Consider the following 19,374-nt stretch of genomic DNA (forward strand, 5'->3'; position numbering starts at 1 on the left):
ATCTGGCAGTCCTAGGGCAGGTGCTGATAACAAGGCCCGTTTTAATTCTTTTATGGCTGAGAGATGCTGGGGATCCAACTGTAAACTGTCTGGAACAGAACTTTTTGTAAGAGCTATGAGGGGTTTAGTAATTTCACCAAAAGAGGGTATCCATTGTCTACAGTACCCAGCTGCTCCCAGAATGGCTCTCAACTGCCTCTTAGTAGTGGGGGCAGAGAGTTGTTGAATGGCCTGGACTCTCTTAGAAGAGACAGAGCGAGTTCCAGCAGCCAAAATAAATCCTAAATATTCTACCTGGGGCAAACACCATTGTACCTTTGTCTTGGAAACCTTGTGTCCTCTCTTGTGCAGCTCCAGCAGTAAGTGACGGCTATCTTCCTGACAAATTTCAGCATTAGGAGAGGCCAAAAGTAAGTCATCAACATATTGTACTAGTATGGAGCCCTTAAAGGTAATAGAGGCCAGATCCTGCTGTAAAATTTGGGAAAATAATGTGGGACTGTCTACAAATCCCTGTGGGAGTCTAGTCCAGGTCCACTGTCTATTTTTCCAGGTAAAAGCAAATAAATATTGGAAGTCCTCATGTACTGGTATGGAGAAAAAGGCAGAGCAAAGGTCTACCACTGTGAAACATGTAGATTCATAGGGAATCGATGAAATTATCGTAGCCGGGTTTGGAACTATGGAATGTCTAGGAATAACATAATTATTAATCGCTCTAAGATCTTGCACAAAACGATAAACAGGTTTACCATCTGGCCCAGGCTTGGGTTTTTTAACTGGCAAAATGGGAGTATTGCATGGAGAGTGATGACATGGAATAATAATACCCTGGCTTTTCAAAGCCTCAATTATAGGGGTGATCCCTTCTATTGCTTCCCTAGACAATGGATACTGTGGAATGGAGGGGGGTGGTCCCCCCTTAACTTTAAAGGTAACAGGCATGGCAGACTTAAGGAGCCCCACCTCATTAGGGGATGAGGCCCATAAAGACTCAGGAATGTCAGAGGGGATTTTGGATACCTCCCCTGCTGTTCCTTGAGCTTCTGTAAGTAAAATTGGTAATAAATGAACAGTATCCTCTGGCAATTGTAAGGAGACAGCCCCATCTGGAGCACAAGATATGGTTGCTCTAAGCTTGCAAAGGAGATCACGACCTAATAAATTTACAGGGGCATCAGGCATGAGTAAAAATGAATGTTCCACTGTTAAGGGCCCCATAGATACCATGCGAGGATTCAATTTTGCCACTCTCTGGCTCTTTCCTGAGACTCCCACTACATTCAAAAATCCTACAGGTCTACACCCAGCATCTGGTTTGCTTACTAATACTGATTTAGAGGCTCCTGTGTCTAGCAGACAATCATAATAAGTCTCCCCCACTTTTAAGGTGACATGTGGTTCATTACTCTGGGGAGGTGAATGGACTGGCACAAGTGCATTCAAAAAATCCGGATCTGGGAATATATGGCTTTCATTATCTATGTTCCATTCCTCCCCAAGACACCATCATTCCTGTGTCCTCTTCTGAGGGGGGTCTTGGTTACCATTATTCTGGTACTGCCTTTCTGTATTCCTCCAAAAAGATCTATTTCTATTTTGATTTCGCCTGTAATTAGAATTAGAATTTCTTCTCCAAGTCCTACATTCTCTCAATTCATGCCCCTCCTTACGACAGTAACAACACACCTTAGTGTCCTTGTTCCGGTGTCCACATGGCTGACTAGGAATCGCTGGTGCCAGAATGCTCTGTTTAGGGTGATCTGGATCTTCCTCACGTGAGTCAAAGACATAATTTGCAAGTTCCTTAATTCTATCTACTGAGAGATTTCTCCAGTCTGGACATTGTTTCAGAAAGTATCTGCGTATTTCTGGCAGTGAATTATAAACAAATGTGTTGAGAATGATACAGGAATCTCTTAAATCTACTGGATCCAATCTGGTGTACTGTCTAGCGGCCTCACAAAGTCTATCATAAAATCTGTTTGGTCTTTCATTAGCCTCCTGAGGTAGGCTTAAAAATTTCTGCCAGTTTTCCGGTTTTCTAGAGCAAGATTCCATTCCCTTCAGAAGTGTTTCTCTAGCATCTTTTAATCTTTGGAAATCCCTATCATCATTATAATTCCACTCTGGATCCTTTAGAGGCCATTCCACATCGGCCTTACCTTTCGCAACAAGGGCATTTCCTGCTGAGATAATATCTGTAATCTCAGTTGGGGACAGTAAAGTTTCCAAAAGGCAAGTAACATCAGCCCAACTGGGTTGATATGCATTAAATATAGTCCTTAACTGTGAAATTACAGTGTTTGGATTTTTCTCAAAACTAGGGATGAAAGATTTCCATGCGCTCAAGTCACTTGGTCTAAAGGGGCTATATTTTCTGACTTGAATTGGCACTCCCTTCTTACTATGTTCTATAGCTTCCTGCAGAGGGAGTAGTTTCTGCTGATCTGATTCTGAACTTGGATCATCTCTAGTAGAAACAGCCATTTTGAGGTCTCTCTCCATATGTGAGAGTTTCCCCCACATCATAACAATGATAATAACAAAAACAATGATAATAACAAAAACAAAAAAAAAACAACAAAAAAAAATAAAATCCTTAGTCGTATGAACTATGGATGTGGTATTAAAAGGTATTTCAATTGCAGGCATAAAATTTCTACTTATATTAAACGTATTTTCCCAAAGATTCTCACGTATACTATTATACAAAAAACTTTTTGCTGCCTGAATGAGGAAAAAACCAATAATGTTATGAAGGACCATTGAGTAAACTATTCCTCTAAGTCGGGATGTTATGCTGTCCCAATACATTCCGATGAGAAAAATCAAAGGGATGGTAGAATATTCGAGCATCTTGCCCTTTAAACTGGGCTGGCTTTTCTGTTTAAAGCAAGACTTTTAGAGGCTTAAAGTCTTTAAGGGAGATTAGACAAAGGGAAAGTCCGCGGGGGGGGGGGGGGGGGGTATTTGGAAAATCCACCGAATTAGCCGGCTTATGGCCAAACTAGGGAGGGTGGGAGGGTCCTTAAGGTCCCTTCGTGGTCGCCAAACTGTGAGATTTAAAATTGGATATTAGATCATAAATCTCCCCTACTTAACCCTTCCCTTAATTCATCTCCCAGACTAGTAAATGGAAGAAGCTTCTGGTTTTCTAGATAGAGCCTTTATTGTATATAAGGTGTTGTTGATTAGAAGGATAGGAAAACAGAAATACAGTACAAATCGTCTTAAATCTAGGCTTAGTCTATATTCCTTATAAAAACTCACCAAACCGATTTAGGCCACCTTTGGAGTGAGTCAGACCGTCTGTGCCGCGCCGCCCGGAGTCCCGCCAAGCCGGCAAAAAAGGCTACTCCTTTTTTCCACCCCGGAAGTCAAAAAAAAAACCCGGCAGGCAGTCTGACATGCGCAGCAGGCGCACTGTACCTGGCAGGCAGTCTGACATGCGCAGCAGGCGGACTGTACCCGGCAGGCAGTCTGACATGCGCAGCAGGCGGACTGTTCATCTCCTCCCCAAAAGGGTGGTCCTTGAAAAACTGGCATCTTTCAGTTATCCTAACCGACTGTTAAAAACTTTCATATTTTACCACAACTATATGAGGCATTATACTATTTATTCAATAAGCATTTTATTAAATACTTTCTCAAGCTCGTTATTACACTAAGCATTGTGAAAAGTACAAAATAAATATTAGAAACAGACTCTGTATCAAGGAGTTTACTGTTTATTTGGGGATTGGGGGGAGGGATCCTTAAGTATTCTGCAATAAAGAATTACACTCTTGCACAAAGTCCAATTAGAATTAAAATGCTTTTTTTTTTATTTGGCACTACGGTAGGTTAACTGGAGGGAAGTCAAAGACATCACCTGAATGGGAGGAGAGCTAAGAAACATTCTTCTGCCAGAACAGAAAGAAGGCAAAAACTTTTATAGAGGATAGATGGGGTGTCCACTTGAAAGTGGAAAGTTCCTTTTGGGTGTGGGGGAAGGCCTGGATGCTTATCATATTCCTGAGTCCCAGAGGGATTTTTTTGAAATGATGGTCCTGACCTTTGGGGTTATCTCTGTCTCCTGGCTCCCTCAGGTAGTAACCACACCTAATTGGCTTTCCTGCTATAGAATTTTATCTCCCTTTACTTCTTAGGTATGTCTATCCTGATATCTAGTTTGTCAATCAATACTTAAATAGTTCCTTGATTCCTTGACTTATCAGTCCTGTAATCTAGGCATCTTTGGTTTTGCTTCTCACTGGAGAAACTTCTGATTTATCCTAAGCCCCATTTCAGGGAGGAAATATGCTTCATCCAAGTAGAGAACAAATAAAGTTTACCTGTAAGCAATCATACAATACCTTAGACTTTACATAGCTACTGTAGAGATTAAAGAAAGGTGATTGTTGCCCAAGTTATTCTTCCCTTCCTGAGTTTACGTTTTTTATATTCTCAAACTCCATAGAGAAATAGAAAAGCAATTCTTACAATTGGGGTTCTTCACCTTTCTCCAATAGTAATGGGACTAGAGAGGAAAGGAATTATTTGAGTGACCTTGGAGAGGGAGAGGTTGGTGAGAGAGAAGTCAAAGGTGATTCCAAAGTTTCAAGAGTAGTTGACTGGGAGAGAATAATGAGGGAAAGGGAATTCAGGAAATGGAGACAGTTTTTCCAGGAAAAGGTAATTTCCCCAGTTTTAGACATTTTAAATTTGAGGTAACATTGGCATCCAACAGAAATATAGTTAGAAATACAGGTTTAGTGTTTATGAGGAAAGTCATGGCTATAGATAGAGTTGGGGCTTGCTCAAATAAAAGCTGATAGATGAAATTATGAGTTGGGTTAATTCTCCCTTCCCATTTCCCTTTTAACCTCCAGGAGGCTAAAGGTTTATTGGCAAATTCCATGAGAACTTGTAGCATCTTCCTTAATCTCAGCTCCTAAAAACAAGTCTTTGTAACCTCAAAACAACTTAAGGAACTTTTAGGAGATTTTAATTTAGAGACAGGTTTATAGATGTCTAGTACTTTACAGTTTAGTCAGTGGTAGTAAACCTTGGCCAGATGTGAGAAGAACAATAATTGTCTAACCCAGTTTTTTTTTCTACTCTGTAAAGACTAAAGTAGTACAACTCTATCACCACCCCATTCCAGCCTTCCAGACTCAGTTCTGTATGTCAGTCTTACAATAGATGTAACAGTCATCCACTAACTCAAAAGAATCTCCCTCCTTACCTCTCTTGAATGTTAACTGTATTCTTAAACCAAACTCATTTGACATAGCAAAGATAAATGAACCTGGAGCTAAGACATCCACCCTGTTATCTTTTTTCCCCTTATCCTTGTGTTTAAACTGGAGAAAGGAGTAGCCAGTTCTTTAATTTTATAATATGGGAAAGAGAATCCATGATTGAAACATGTAGTTTATTTTAGTTTCTTAGCCTCTATCCCCACCAAACAAAAGTTTTGCTAGAACTAAGAGTGTTGCTGCTTGCTGTTTGAATTTAATCTCCTCTTACTTCCCAGGCTACCTTCTAGAGGGAATGGTTAAAAGCAATAAAGGGGATACTATTGTATAAGGAATACTACTACCAAGCTTGTTGGCAGACAAGGAAATGAAGGAAAAGGGGGGAAAGATGGTGGAAATCTATAAACCAGATCTAATTAGTTCCTGAATAGCAGAATCATTGCTATTATTTTAGAATAGAAAAAAATGCCACTATTTGAATAGTATTCAATACTCAAAAAATATTGAATTCCCTATGGTCTGTTATTGTTATTAATGAATTTGATGCTTTGGATGAGTTACAAGAGTCCCTTTATAAAGTAGATGAGGAGTGTATTGTGCTATGTCCTCTCTCCCTCTTACCTATTCAAATCAAATCCCAAATCTTAGGGGGGAAAATAGCACTTTCTTGATTTATCTCTAAAAAAAGGATCATAACCTTGCAGTTTCTGGTTTAGAGCACTTTTTTCCTTATTCCCTAGGCCTTTATACAATTTGCAGTGCCAGCTCGACAACCTACCTGCAGAACTGTAGGAACTTGTCTTAAAAGAACCCATACTTTGTTTCAAGGTTTCCCCAGGGAGATGGTGATGGAACAGGAAACAAATTCCAGACCACTAACTTTCTACTCATTGTTACCATTGTTCTAGTTACTATAGGGGAATGAAAAATGAACTTCAAGAGCAGTCTCAAATTTAGGGCACTGCTGGGAATGTCCATCCCTCCATCTAATACAATACTATTTTGCTGTTTAGCTAACTGATATGAGCAGTGTGATATAATGGAAAGAACAGTGGACTTAAGAGTTAAAGGACCAGGGCTCCAAACCTCTGATACTACCTGTGTAATCATGGACAAGTCACCTAATCTCTCTTCCAGTTCTAAATTTGGATTCCTATGAGAATTAGTATTCTATTTTGATTTTTCTTCTGGTGTCTTTATGTATTTCAATGCAAATATGCCTTATTCTAGGTAAACTTGTTACCTAGTCAAATTTTCAGACTAGCGATATTTGCTTTAGTATGATATTGTAAGTTAACTTTATTAGATGTGGCTCCTACTCCATTTAGCTTGGCTTACAGAGTTCTAGAAGTGTTTCGGGGAGATTCCCAGGAATGGAAGAAAATTTGTCTTTACTATCTGAAGGTGAGAGATCCTCCTAACAAGTCAGGAAAATACAATAAACTAGGGTTTTAAATGAAATTATGTTTATTTACATACCTCCAAAAGTAGAACTAGCCAATACTTTATAATCCTTTACTTCATTTTCAGTTTAGTCTTCTGAGTTCCATGGAGATGTCATGGATGTCATGGGGAAGAGGCATTTGCATCACTGAAATATACCTTATAGTCAACTGTGTTAAGATGTATGAAGTGAGGGATGGATATAACTTGACCTTTACTAGTTTTAATGCATGTTTTAACTCTCTAGTGCCTTTATTTTGCTTTGGTTAGTATTACTTATGTGATTCATCTGGATTTTAAGTGAAGTAGAATTGAATATAATTTTAGTAAGAACTGAAAGTACCAACTAAGTTCACAGAAAATGAAGTATTCACCTACTAGTTTGCCAGCCAGTAACTAGTATGTATACCTATTCTGTTTCATCTAGAACCCTAATTTCAATCATCCTTCAAACTGTTGTTTTCCTAAAATAAGATTTCTCCCTACAGATATTTAAATGTGAATATCTATGGCATAGGTTTTCCTTTGAAATATGTATTATAAAACTAGGAAACAAAATTCAAGTGAATTTTGGGCAATGGAATCTCTACAACATAACACCACACATAATAAAACATTCTTGCATTGTTTAAAAGTTTTTCTTCTGAGCCTAATCTCTGGGTCTGTCTTACCTAGGCCAGAAGTTAGTAACCACTTTTGGGCCTAAAAGCTTTGACCTGCTGTTTCCAAGCTGGTCTGGTTTGCTCCTACCCCCTCCCCCAAATCCTTGTAATATCATATTGGTACAAGACTTAGTGTACTCACCCAAGCTGATTAGCTTAGCCCACTGTAACTTCCAAGCTCCAGTGATGCACCTAACTTCATCCCAGAAGCATGAATTGTAGGCATATACCATCATTCCCAGCTCAAAAAAATTTTATTAAAGCCAGAGTTAGCAAGAGATTTTCTCTTCTCAAAGTTCAAGTATTTGAACCTTGCATGATAATGGAATGTTGATTTGGCTACCTGTTATTTAGTTATCAATAGCCATTTCTCGATGTCTTTAGATACTAAGTGAACTACAACAAAGTGACCTGAAGTATAATTTTTTAAAAAAATCTTCATCATGTTTTTGTTTGATAGGATCTATTAGTGGTGATATCATTGATGAATTAATGTCTTCAGATGGTAAGTTGCCTAAACTTATAACTATTGTCTATCTTCACACTGATCTACAGAAGTGAACTATTCTAAAAATTCTGTGAATTATTAACCCTTAATGTTTAACTTGTGCCTATCATGTAAATGTTGCATTAAAGTGAGAAGTGTGTGAGGACTTTAATTTATATATATTCAGACATGGCAAGAATAATGGATGCAGTTATCAGGGAAGAGTGATTGTTATTCTGTGAGGGATATTTCACACATTTGTTAACCAAATTCTAATTTGCTGGCCATGTGTGTAACCTTATTTTCAATCCTGAAGAGTTGGAGGTATAAAGAATAGCAGTAGCATGAGTCAATGACATCAACAGGTAATCTGAAACAAATGAGTCAGTAATTCCTTCCTAAGCTTACTTTAGAGGCACATTGCCAGATTTGAGTTTTCTCTACTTTCATTTTCCTGTTGAAATAAAATGCCCCACTAGAAGTTAAGGGAGAGAACATCAAAATAGTTTTCCAAGATTAAATACTTTTTTTTTTTTTGCGGGGCAATGGGGGTTAAGTGACTTGTCCAGGGTCACACAGCTAGTAAGTGTCAAGTGTCTGAGGCCGGATTTGAACTCAGGTAACTCCTGAATCCAGGGCTGGTGCTCTATCCACTTCACCACCTAGCTTCCCCCTAATTTTAAATCCTTCTAACGTTCAACCAACCCTTTGCTGTAGAATAAAATACTTCAAAATCATAAATCACTATGCAAATGTAAGATAGGGACTGAACCTCTGACTATAACTTCTTCTGGATCAGGAAACTGCCTTTGTCGATGCAGATTACCTTTTCTGCAACTTAAATTCTTAGTTATTAAAGGCCTGAAAGTTAAAATGACTTGTCCAGAGTCACATAGCCAATGTCAGAGGCAAGAGTCAACCCACCTTTTCCTGATTCCCAAGACTAGTCCTCTGTTCACTAAGTCCCACTGCCTCTGTAAATGCAAAGTACTATTATATCACTTTACTTCCTAGAATTTTATTTCCTTTTTAACAAAGTGAAACACATTTGCCTTTTGATATTGTTAGTGTAGCATTTCTGATTATTCAGTGAAACATTTTACATTTTTCCTTTATTCTGAACCCCAGTACCAAATGATTAAAAGCCTGGGACAAAAGTTAAAGGCATTTTTGTGTTGTATTCTATGTGATTTGCAGTAGTATTTGCAGATCATTTCTGCTCATTCTAATTTTCTTTCTGTACTTAAAAGGTGGCAAACTTCCCAGGATCAGAGATTTAGAGCTAGAAGGGACTTTAGAGGCCCTCTAGTATAAACTCATGTTACAAAAGAAGTAACCGAGACCCAGAGTTGACCTGCTCAAGGGCAGGCAGCTGGTAGAGGTGGAATTTGACCTTGGGTTCTGGACTCGAGAGGCAGAACACTTCATGGTACCATGCTGCCTCTCTATGGATGTGTGTATACATTTCACACTAATGCCCTTCTATTAGCCATGCTGAGAACAGTGAAATCATAGTCCAGGCTTTGGGACTCTGGTCACTAGTTCAACAATTATCCTTTTCAGCAGCAGTCACACTGCTACTTACACACTTGAGCACCTGGTTAATATCTACCTAGGCTAGGAGTAGATGGTGAAATATCAAGTTAGTAACTGATACCCATATGAACTAATGTATCACTCAGATATCTGGTTTAGTAAAAACATGTGCTTAAAGTCATAAAAGAACAACACAAGTGCAAATACACATCGGGGTTAATTGGGGGAAGATGATGGGAAGCAGGGTATTGCTTTAAAAGTAATTCATGCCCATGAAATAAAAAATAGGTTTCGTTACATCTATATTGTTTCTGATATATTCCCATTTTGCCCTCACTTATCCTGAAATTCTTGTTCCCCTTAAATCTGAATGTGTTCTCTTGCAGTGTTTCCCCTATTACGGCTCTCTCCAACCCCTGCTGATGACTACAACTTTAACCTTGATGAGAATGAAGGAGTGTGTGATCTCTTTGATGTACAGATACTAAATTATTAGATTCCATGAGAACTATTTGGCCTGTTATCTACCTCTAACTCTATAACATTTTAGACTTCTTCATAACCTAAGTATTTAAAAATAATGAATGTAACAGCTTTTTTAGTTCACTGACTCTGGGAGTATTTTTCCTTTTGTTTAATTATTTACTTCACAAAACTACCCAAAAGAACAAAAGGGCTTTGATCTCTTCAGGGCAAAAAGTGACTTCGCAAGTTTTTTGGTTTGGTTCTTTTTTTGAGAACAAAATTACAGTCACAGAATTATTATTGGTGGGAAAAGGGGTGAGGGTGGGTAATTATATCATCAGCATCATCCTAAGACCTCTTATTTCTACCCTGTGTGGGGCACAAGTTAATGCTAAACAGCCTTTATAGGTCATTACAAAATAAATGACCTGGGTTTCTTATTACTTAAAATATCATTTTAGACCATTACTGCCACCAGCTGTGTCCATATTTTTTCTTTCTGTCCTTCTAGTCCAATCAGTTTTTCACTGCCATTTATTTGCAAAATGAAGGATATAAGCTGACACATGAATTGTTTCAGTGAACGAATTTTGTGAAGTGCCTTCTGTTTTAGCACTTTAAGTTTTTCACATTTTGTTGACTTCTTGACATTCTACTTTCCTAGATTTTAGGAAAGCTCTCTCTATGTAGTCTCAATTAAAATGTGCCAATACCTGTACATTAACAAGATTTTTTTAAAAAATAAAATTGTACAAACACGAGTTTTGTTGGTCCATTTTTTAGAATCCAAATACTTCCAATATATATTACAACTGAGCCATTAATCTTGTAGCATCCTCCACAGTAATTGTTTCACGTTCAGAGCGCTGAGAAATCTAAGAGGAAAAAAATGTTAAATTAATGTCAGACAATTTACTTTTGTATGTATTTCTCACTCAATCTAATTTAGTTTTTTTTTTAACCTCTAGACATTGCTTTGAAAGTATGTTTAGAACCAAATATCCTTTGATCAATCATATGTTTTAAACATGATAAATAGTTAAGTACCAAAGTCTGTTTATATTACAGCTTTACAGATTTAGAATGAAAAAATACCTGGAATTTAACTCAAATTTCTGATGCATAATGGAAATTAATGTTATTGTCAAACTTACCAGGTGATCTGTCAGCGGTTCAAGTGAAAGCCTTTTTGAGAACTGTGCAAGCTCTTTTTGGATATCTATCAATGTCTTATTTGCAGTTCTACGTTTTTCTTCATTCATAATGTTAATCTTTTAAAGAAAAGAAAATAAGATTTGATGCCAGAACCCAAATCTAAAGTATATTATTAGCACTTCACCTAAAAGTTTACTTAAGCAAAGGTAGGAAAGAACTAAAACAATAAAAAAAACTCATACCAAAGGTACTATGAACTCAAACGTCTGCATATTTTTAACAAAAGCAACCTGTGTAAGTGAAGGAATTAGTCATTCTATTCTGCCCTTTGGTTTGTAAGTATAAAGCTGGCCAAATAGGTTTTTCCTCTTTAAAAAGAACTCCATTTCTTCCTACCCTAAACACTATTTTTAGTAATATTTTGGCATATTTCCTGCATTAAAGGATGTTCAGGGGTCGGGAGAAGGAAAAGGAAGGCCAACGTATTGGTTTGCATTAACATTATAATACATTAGAAGGAACAGGCTATCAATTGATGCAAAAATTTTATTATAATTTTTACTAAGTTTTCATCCTATCTCTATTTTCTTTGCCTTAGGGATAAAAAAATGCAGCTTGGTCCTTAATTCTTTAAATTCTGGTCCTTTTAGTGTTAGCTGTTACAAAGAAGTGAAAGCACATCCTTTAGTCAACAAAAACCATCAAAATAACTTTTTTCAAAGAAAAAACTTCATAAAGTGGTTGAGTTCATCTTATGTATAAAGCAATGAGTTTCACACAATACTCAAAGAACTACCTGACTTCAAAGCTTCCCTACAGCTGCTAAGATTAGTTAACTTACTGGCACAATTGCTAGGAAAAGACAGTAAACACCTCAAAAGCAGTGACTTTTAAAACAATTTTTTTTTTTTAAATCCTCACCTAAGCTTAGCACAGTACCTGGCAAATACTAGGCACTTAATAAATATTGACTAATTGCCTCCTGAATAATGCCAAGTTCATGGTGGGGGGAACTGGGGGAGACGTTAACTGTAAAGAATGCAATAGTAAATAGGGCTGGTTAGGGTTGTTTAGCTTGAAAAGGAGAAGTCTAAGCAAAAAGAAAGGTGTTATTTATCTGCAAAAGTTACACTAGAAACTGAAACTACCTGTAGCTACATACAGATATGTATAATGGTTTGTACATTAAAAGAATTTGCTTAACAAGAACACTTAAGTTTGTAGAATATTATCCTGTTCCTCCCATCTTTAAAAGATCGGACATTTTTCAAGAAGGTCAAAGACAGAAAGCTCTTACATAACTGAATATTCAAGGTAATACATAATGTCAATATTGGAGCAAATAAATGTAAAAAGTGAATTTCCATCTATTGGGGAATGGCTAAACAAATTTTGCTGCTAATTGATGTCAGAAAAATTTATATGAACCAACACAGTTAAGAAAGCAATCAGGAAGAATTAACACAGTTATGAGAACAATAAGACAAAACAATGCTGTAAATTATAAGAACCAATCTTGGTCTGGAGAACAGATTTTTAAAAATGAACTTTCCTCCTTTCATTGAAGAGATAGGAGAGTATGGAGATGGCATGCCACATATGCTGTTAAGATGCAATTTGTCTGCTAATTTTTTTTAATCTAGTTTGGGTTTTTGTTTTTGTTTGCCTTTTTTTTTGCAGGGCAATTGGGGTTAAGTGACTTGCCCAGGGTCACACAGCTAGTAAGTGTTAAGTGTCTGAGGCCGGATTTGAACTCAGGTACTCCTGAATCCAGGGCTGGTGCTCCATCCACTGTGCCACCTAGCTGCCCGGGTTTTTGGTTTTGTTTAGTTTGTACTTAAGATTGAGAAATTCCTATTGGTTTAAGAAATATGTGTCGGGTTTTTAAAAAAACTCTCATATGTCCTTGTACTTAATGAAAAGAGGACAGTAAGCAAAATTATATTTACTTCTTTAACACTCACCTTCTTAAGATTTGTGGTGACTGGTTTTGCTTTATTTTTAACCTTCAAATTCTTGCTGGCAATATGAAATACATTCTTGGTCTTCTGTCCTTTCCCTTTGTTCTTCCCCATTGCCTAAGAAAGCACAAAAGAGGATTCTAAGCTGTCCCAGTTTAAAACTGAAGACGAATTTAATATCTTTTATGTGTTTGGAGTACCAAGTCCAAACTTCTAGAAGTAATCTACTTCTGACCATTTCCTAAAGTTGTATTTAGAAGGTAACACTTTGTATAACATTACAAAAAGGCAATTGACTACCTAATACTAGTAAGGAAACGTTTGCATTCTTGCCTTTTCTGCTTTAGCTGACACTAGACCGATCATTCCATCTCTTACCCCAAATATGTCTAACTCCTCAGTAAAGAGGGTTGGGCAGCCACACTAGGGTAGAATGCTGTTAGCATCCAAAATTCATCAAACAAGGTCATTTAATAATTGTTTGATTTGAAGGAAGGGAGGCTGAATTCTTGGAAAGGGCTGTTGAGTATTTCCAGAAATGTGATGTAAAAACAAAAAGCATTATAATAGAATTTCTTTAGTCTCACACTACCTCTTTATTGTATGCTCTATTCAGACTTCACATTGACTTTTCATTCCCTTTGAGATGACCTCCAATTTACACTATATATACCACCTTACATGTATATAGTTGTTTCCATTTGTCTCCCTCAGGATGTGAGCTCTTTCCGGGACTGTCTTTTAGTTTTCTTTATATCCTCAACACTTAGGACAGTGCTTGGCACATAGTAAGCTCTTAATAAAATTTTTTGTTAGTTTTTATAAGAAATTAGAGTTTAAAGAGTACCTACCTGGTGCTTGTTTTGATCATCCAAAAACAAGACAATCTTAATGCTCCACTTTCTATGTACACTGGACTCCAGTCAGTTCAACAAAGTGGCAATTCCTGAAAAAATAAATTAATATTTAAATATGACAAACTCCATTTCCTTCCTTGCCCATATAAACATTCTTGCAAACATCCATGCAAAAAAAATATCTTCATGTTCATCCAGAGTTGTACCCAAACTATCAGGTTGTAGAATCTTAAAGTATATACTTTTGTATAGATTACGAACTCAGAGAAGAGAACTGACAGGTCCTAGAATTCGCTGGGCTTCTGCGGTGGTGTATTGGAAAGTTGAATTAGAAATAAAAAATCACGGGAGGTTCTGTCCTATTCCGGTTGCTTATGCTTTGGAGAAATTACAACATCGGCAGCCCCTCAGTTCCTCATATGTAAAAAAGGGGACTGGGCTAAGGGGGTCAGAAAGGATCCCTTGCCACACATTAGAATTCTATGAAATCCAAAAACCTAGAACCCACATGTTTATCCTACATCAATCAATTTATACTAAGAAGTGCTTCCTTGAAACAAGGCTCAAAGCAACCCCATCCTTACTCTGAATTCAATGGGGCTAAATTTAACAGGGATAATAAATATCAACAAAGCAAGTTGCCTAGGCAACTCTACTGATGACATCATGAGGGTTAAAGGTTGCCTCATCTACAAATATGGCGTGAAGGTGTCCTCAGCCTAGGTTTACAATGGGTCCTGGCGGTCTGTGTTGGGGTGGGGGTGGGGGCGCGGAGGGAGGGTATGTCGGAGTGGAATAAGTTTCGGACACCCTTGGTGCTTTTGCACTCAAAAAACCTACGCGTAAAGCTACATAAAAGGGTTCGCGGCAACAGATTTGGGGAGTCTGCCATGCTGGCCTGGGTTTCCTAGGGGTAGGAAGACTGGACGAGCCTCAGTTTCCTCCTGTGTAAAATGTCGCATCTGTAGGGACCATTCAAGCTTCAAACCCCAGGACCGCAGCCGCGGCGTGGGCGTGACAGCTCCATGCGGGGCTGGGGGAGGGGGGAAGCCTACCGGAGCACAAGTTCACGCAAGCAGCCCCAGCTCGCCCCCGTTCCCAGACTGTTCCATCAGCCCCTTACTGACCCGAGAGTCGTATTCCGGGGCCCAGACGAAAGAACCCAGCAGCTCCGCCAGCCCCGGCGCGGCGCACGCGGATCTCTCGGCCGAACGCACAGGACAGGCCCCGCCTCCCGGAAAACAGGACGCCCCTCCCCCAGGGGAGCTTCCGCTCCATCCAGCTCCGCCCCGCTCAACCCCACGTCCTTTACAAGTCATGGAAACCTTCCTACGCCTCCCGGCTGGGGGCGCCCTTTACTAGAAGACGTCACACACAGCGCTTCTGAAACCGCAGAACCAAAGCATCTGTCCAATACGGCTATTTGAACTGCTCGAGCTCAGACCTGGAGCGTGACTGACATTTTCCGAGCGAACTGCAGGTGGCGCTGCTGCCCTCGCTTAGCGCCTGCATCCTTGCAGACGTGGCTACTATTTGAAGAGGGGAATGATTAAAAAAAGGGAAGCTCTCCAGATGTTTTCTAGTGTCAGGCAATTAAAATTGGAAATTACAGATATAGAGACAGGAACTCCAAATGAGAAGACCTAAGATCATAGATTTAGAGTTGGAAGCCAATCCCCTCATTAAAAAAAATTTTTTCAAATTTTTTTTGCGGGACAACGAGGGTTAAGTGACTTGCCCGGGATCACACAGCTAGTAAGTGTCAAGTGTCTGAGGTCGGATTTGCTCTCAGGTCTTCCTGAATCGAGGGCCGGTGCTTCATTCGCTGCACCACCTAGCTGCCCCAAATCCCCTAATTTTACAGAAGAAACGGAGGCTGCAAGGTCAAGTGACTTGCCCAAGGTCACACAACACCCCTTCCCCATTACTTTCCCTCCAAGATTACCTTCCATCGATAGTGTACCTGTTATTTGTAATTATCTTAATGTAGATTCCACCATTAGAAGGTAAGCTTCTTGAGGTCAGGGCCTGTTTTTGCTTTTCTTTGTATCTTTACTTTTAGGGGCCAACACATAGTTAAATGCTTAAATACCTACTTGTGGAAGACTAAGGTGAAAATATGTTTAACGTGATTGTACATATGTAACTTATATCAGATTGGTTGCTATCTTGTGGAGGGGGGGAAGGAAGGCAGGGAGAAAGAAAAATGTGGAACTCAAAACCTTAAAAAAACAAATATTGAAAACTATCTTTACTTGTAACTAGAAAAAAAATACTATTAAGACTGAAAAAATGCATACTTGTTGAGAGAGGCAAGATTTGAACTTAGGCTTTCATGGTCAGCTCTCTATCTGTCAGCTCACCACCTAACTGCCTCAACTATACAAAGATTTAGAGCTACTGAAGTGGATTTTAGTAAGTAGAACATCTACTAGACAGCTAGGGGATGAGGTGGATAGAGTGCTGGGCTTGGAGGCAGGAAGATTCATCTTCCTGAGTTCAAATTTGGCCTGAGCCACTAGCTGTAGTGACCCTGGGCAAGTCACTTAATCATTCTGTTTGCCTCTGTTTCCTCATCTGTAAAATGAGCTAGAGAAGGAAATGGCAAATCATTCTGGTAGCTTTGCCAAGAAGACCCCCAAAGGAGTCATGAAGAGGTGGACAGAAAAAGGACTCAACAACAATAATCTGTATATTTAAGGATGACCACTGAGGACTGTAGCTGAAATCACTGAGACTGTGATTCCACTGATAAAAAGAACTTCCAGATGAGAAAAAAGTTCCTCTACCAATGCAGGTAGCCACCTTCTCAGCAACTCGTAGTCTCAGACAGTTGCCTAATGCAGTGGTGTCAAACAAATAGAAACAGGAGCCATTAAATTCTCTCTAGTCTTGCTTTATAAAGTTAAAGCATGTCATCAAAGAACTGTGTGATCAAAAAAGGTGGGCTGGTTGTGTGGTAAGAGTGGAAGGATGGGTTTTCTTGATGAACAAGAGCTATACAGGATGGATAAGCATTGGAGAGATAATCCACATAAATCCTTTTAAAATCAAAACTGAATATCATGTTTTACTTTTTTCCACCTGATCTACCCAGGTATAGGTACTTAATTGTTTCTCAAATGACCTTGCATTTATTTATGTGCATGCATCTTAAGAGACCAAATGATGAAATAGGTAGAGGCCTGGGCTTGGAGCCAGAAGACTTGAGTTCAAACTTCATTTCTAGTATTTGCTGATTGTGCGAACATGTGGAAGTCCCTTCATCTCGGTGACTTTAAAGCAACAAGTAAGTGGCATTCAGGAATTCCTAATGAAATCTACAACTGGATCCTTATTATTTTCTCTTGCCTTTGGAGCACATAGTAATTTTATGTTGTTGTTGATTGAATTAAACATTTTAAAAATTCCAGAATTTTGTAAGAATCCTAGTCATTGTGGGCCAATTGAACTGCTCAGCTTTCTGATGCCTTTGTACTTTATATTTTATTAGTTACTTGTGGATTTTACACCACAACCACCCTTCCCTCCCATGCCTCTCCCTGCCCCCCCCAACTTTGACATTGATTTTAAACTCAATGAAGACAGGGATTATACTACCCCGATTTATCTAATTCATGAGAGAGAGAGAGGAAATTAACAAACCATTTTTAACCAGTTTCAAAATCTACTGTAGAAAAAGCCCAAACCACTTCCCAACATAAACTTTCTACTTTAGCCAAGTTGATTTGTTTAATGCCTGCCCCCCCCATGTTGCATTGCTTCTTACCTTTGCCTTTTCTCTTCTCTTCTGAAACATTCTCTCTCCACTCTAAATCCTGCTGTGCTTTGAGGTTCATCTCTAGTTCCACCTTTATAAAATCTTCTTTCTGAATCTCAAAGGCCAGAATCATCTTTCCTGTCTCTAAATGATTCCAACATTTATATTTTATAACCCACACTTGAAGTGCTTGACTCAACACTAGCTACCATCATTCTCCAATTGTTTGTTTTATTGTGGTGGTGGTGGTGGTTTTCAGTGTTATGAAGCACCTTTGCACTGAACATCAGAGGGCCTGGATTTGTGTGGTCCTAGCTTTGTCACTAATTAGCTAAACAACTATTGTCAAATCACTTTATTTTTTGGGGCCTCAATTTCCTCCTCCTAAAAAAGAGCCTAGCTAATCTCTTAAGTTATGGCTCCACTAATTTTGTTTTCTGTGCATTTGGTTTCACTCAATAGATCCTAAATTCCTTGAGGATTAAGTCATAGAGGATTATAATATAAGGTTATGTCTTCTTTTCTGTCTGACATAAAGCTCACCCCCTTGCTAGGTACACAAGAGGCTTCTAAACCTTCCCTAACTACTCCACCCCATGTTGTGCCCACCTTTCTTTAGGTTTAGCGCTTAATTGCTCTCTTTCTGCACTATGTATCTTAGTGTAGCACATGCACTGAGGCAACTAAGCAGTGACAAAGTTGGGTGCTCAGAGCTTAATGTTAAACAACAGGCTCTCAGAAAAAAAATTGCACAACACACTTTTAAGTTTAATCTGTACTATTACCACTTTGTCTCCCACTTTCTTAAATCTAGACAATCGACAAAACAACGGAGCCCTCGTTTGCAGCAAACATTAAATGCCAACTATGTGCCAGGTCTTGGACATACTTCAAGAGATAGTGCAGGATAGAAGGGCCTGGCATGCTATGGTCCCTGGGGTCATAAAGAGTCAGACACTACTGAACAACATGAGCCAGGTGCCATGTTAAATACTGGGGTACAAAAGCAAAGAAAAACCATTCATGCCTTCAAGGAACTTACATTCTGTTCATATGAACAGAATTTAAATGCAAAGTAATTCCAGAAGGGGTAAGGATACACCTACTACAGGAGATGATATCTGTGCTGAATGTAGAAGGAAACCAGGGAGTCAGTGAAGTGGATGTGAGGAGAGAAAGCATTCCAGGCATGAGAAGATGACCTATTCAAAGGTACAGGAGAAAAGTGGGAATGTGCTGGAGCCAGCTCAAAGGTGTTTATGGGAGCCAATTGTTAAATCTTCAGTCTGAGCATTTACACATCAGAAATCAGCAAAGGTACAAATCAGGGCTGGATTGATTGTTTTGTTGATTGCATAGACTTGAGTATTAGAGACAATGCTAATATTATAGATTAAACTTTGAAAGGTGTCACTTTACCTCCCACCCTCCCCCTAACCCCCAACTAAAACTAGTTGTTAATCATTTACCAGCATCCCCCTATAGACAGGAAATAAAATATAATGTAGGGCAAATAGAAAATTGGTCAGTTTGGCTGGAACATAGAACCTGTGACACATGGAAATGTACAAGAATTTTGGAAAAGTAGGTTGTAGCTTTAAAAGTCAAACAAGAGGGGCAGCTAGGTGGCACAGTGGATAGAGCACCGGCCCTGGAGTCAGGAGTACCTGAGTTCAAATCCGGCCTCAGACACTTAACACTTACTAGCTGTGTGACCCTGGGCAAGTCACTTAACCCCAATTGCCTCACCAAAAAGGAAAAACAAAAAAAACCCAACAACAACAACAAAAAAAGTCAAACAAGAA

General features: G+C 38.8%; 2 protein-coding genes across 4 annotated transcripts in view; one reads left to right on the forward strand and one right to left on the reverse strand.

Moving 5' to 3' along the window:
• E2F5 (E2F transcription factor 5) overlaps positions 1–10,501 on the forward strand; it is a 47,044-nt gene extending 36,543 nt beyond the window's left edge. For both annotated transcript variants that reach the window (XM_043967666.1, XM_043967672.1), the window contains exons 7-8: positions 7,809–7,853; positions 9,758–10,501. In XM_043967666.1, the coding sequence (XP_043823601.1) occupies positions 7,809–7,853; positions 9,758–9,867 (155 nt within the window). In that variant the 3' untranslated portion in view covers positions 9,868–10,501. The remainder of the gene's footprint in view (positions 1–7,808; positions 7,854–9,757) is intronic.
• A 97-nt stretch (positions 10,502–10,598) lies between these two features.
• RBIS (ribosomal biogenesis factor) lies at positions 10,599–15,077 on the reverse strand. Of its 2 annotated transcripts, none has more exons than XM_043967681.1 (5): positions 14,937–15,077; positions 13,804–13,898; positions 12,956–13,069; positions 10,991–11,107; positions 10,599–10,711 (listed from the first exon to the last, which is right to left on the reverse strand). In XM_043967681.1, the coding sequence occupies exons 3-5, from the start codon at positions 13,064–13,066 to the stop codon at positions 10,643–10,645; spliced, it is 297 nt and encodes a 98-aa protein (XP_043823616.1). In that variant the 5' UTR covers positions 13,067–13,069; positions 13,804–13,898; positions 14,937–15,077; the 3' UTR covers positions 10,599–10,642. The 2 variants fall into 2 exon arrangements, with proteins under 2 accessions (XP_043823616.1, XP_043823623.1); XM_043967688.1 differs by having other exon boundaries at positions 14,865–15,010.
• Between the last annotated feature and the right edge of the window lie 4,297 nt (positions 15,078–19,374).

Source organism: Dromiciops gliroides, chromosome 1, assembly GCF_019393635.1.
Source record: "Dromiciops gliroides isolate mDroGli1 chromosome 1, mDroGli1.pri, whole genome shotgun sequence".
NCBI lineage: Eukaryota > Metazoa > Chordata > Mammalia > Microbiotheria > Microbiotheriidae > Dromiciops > Dromiciops gliroides.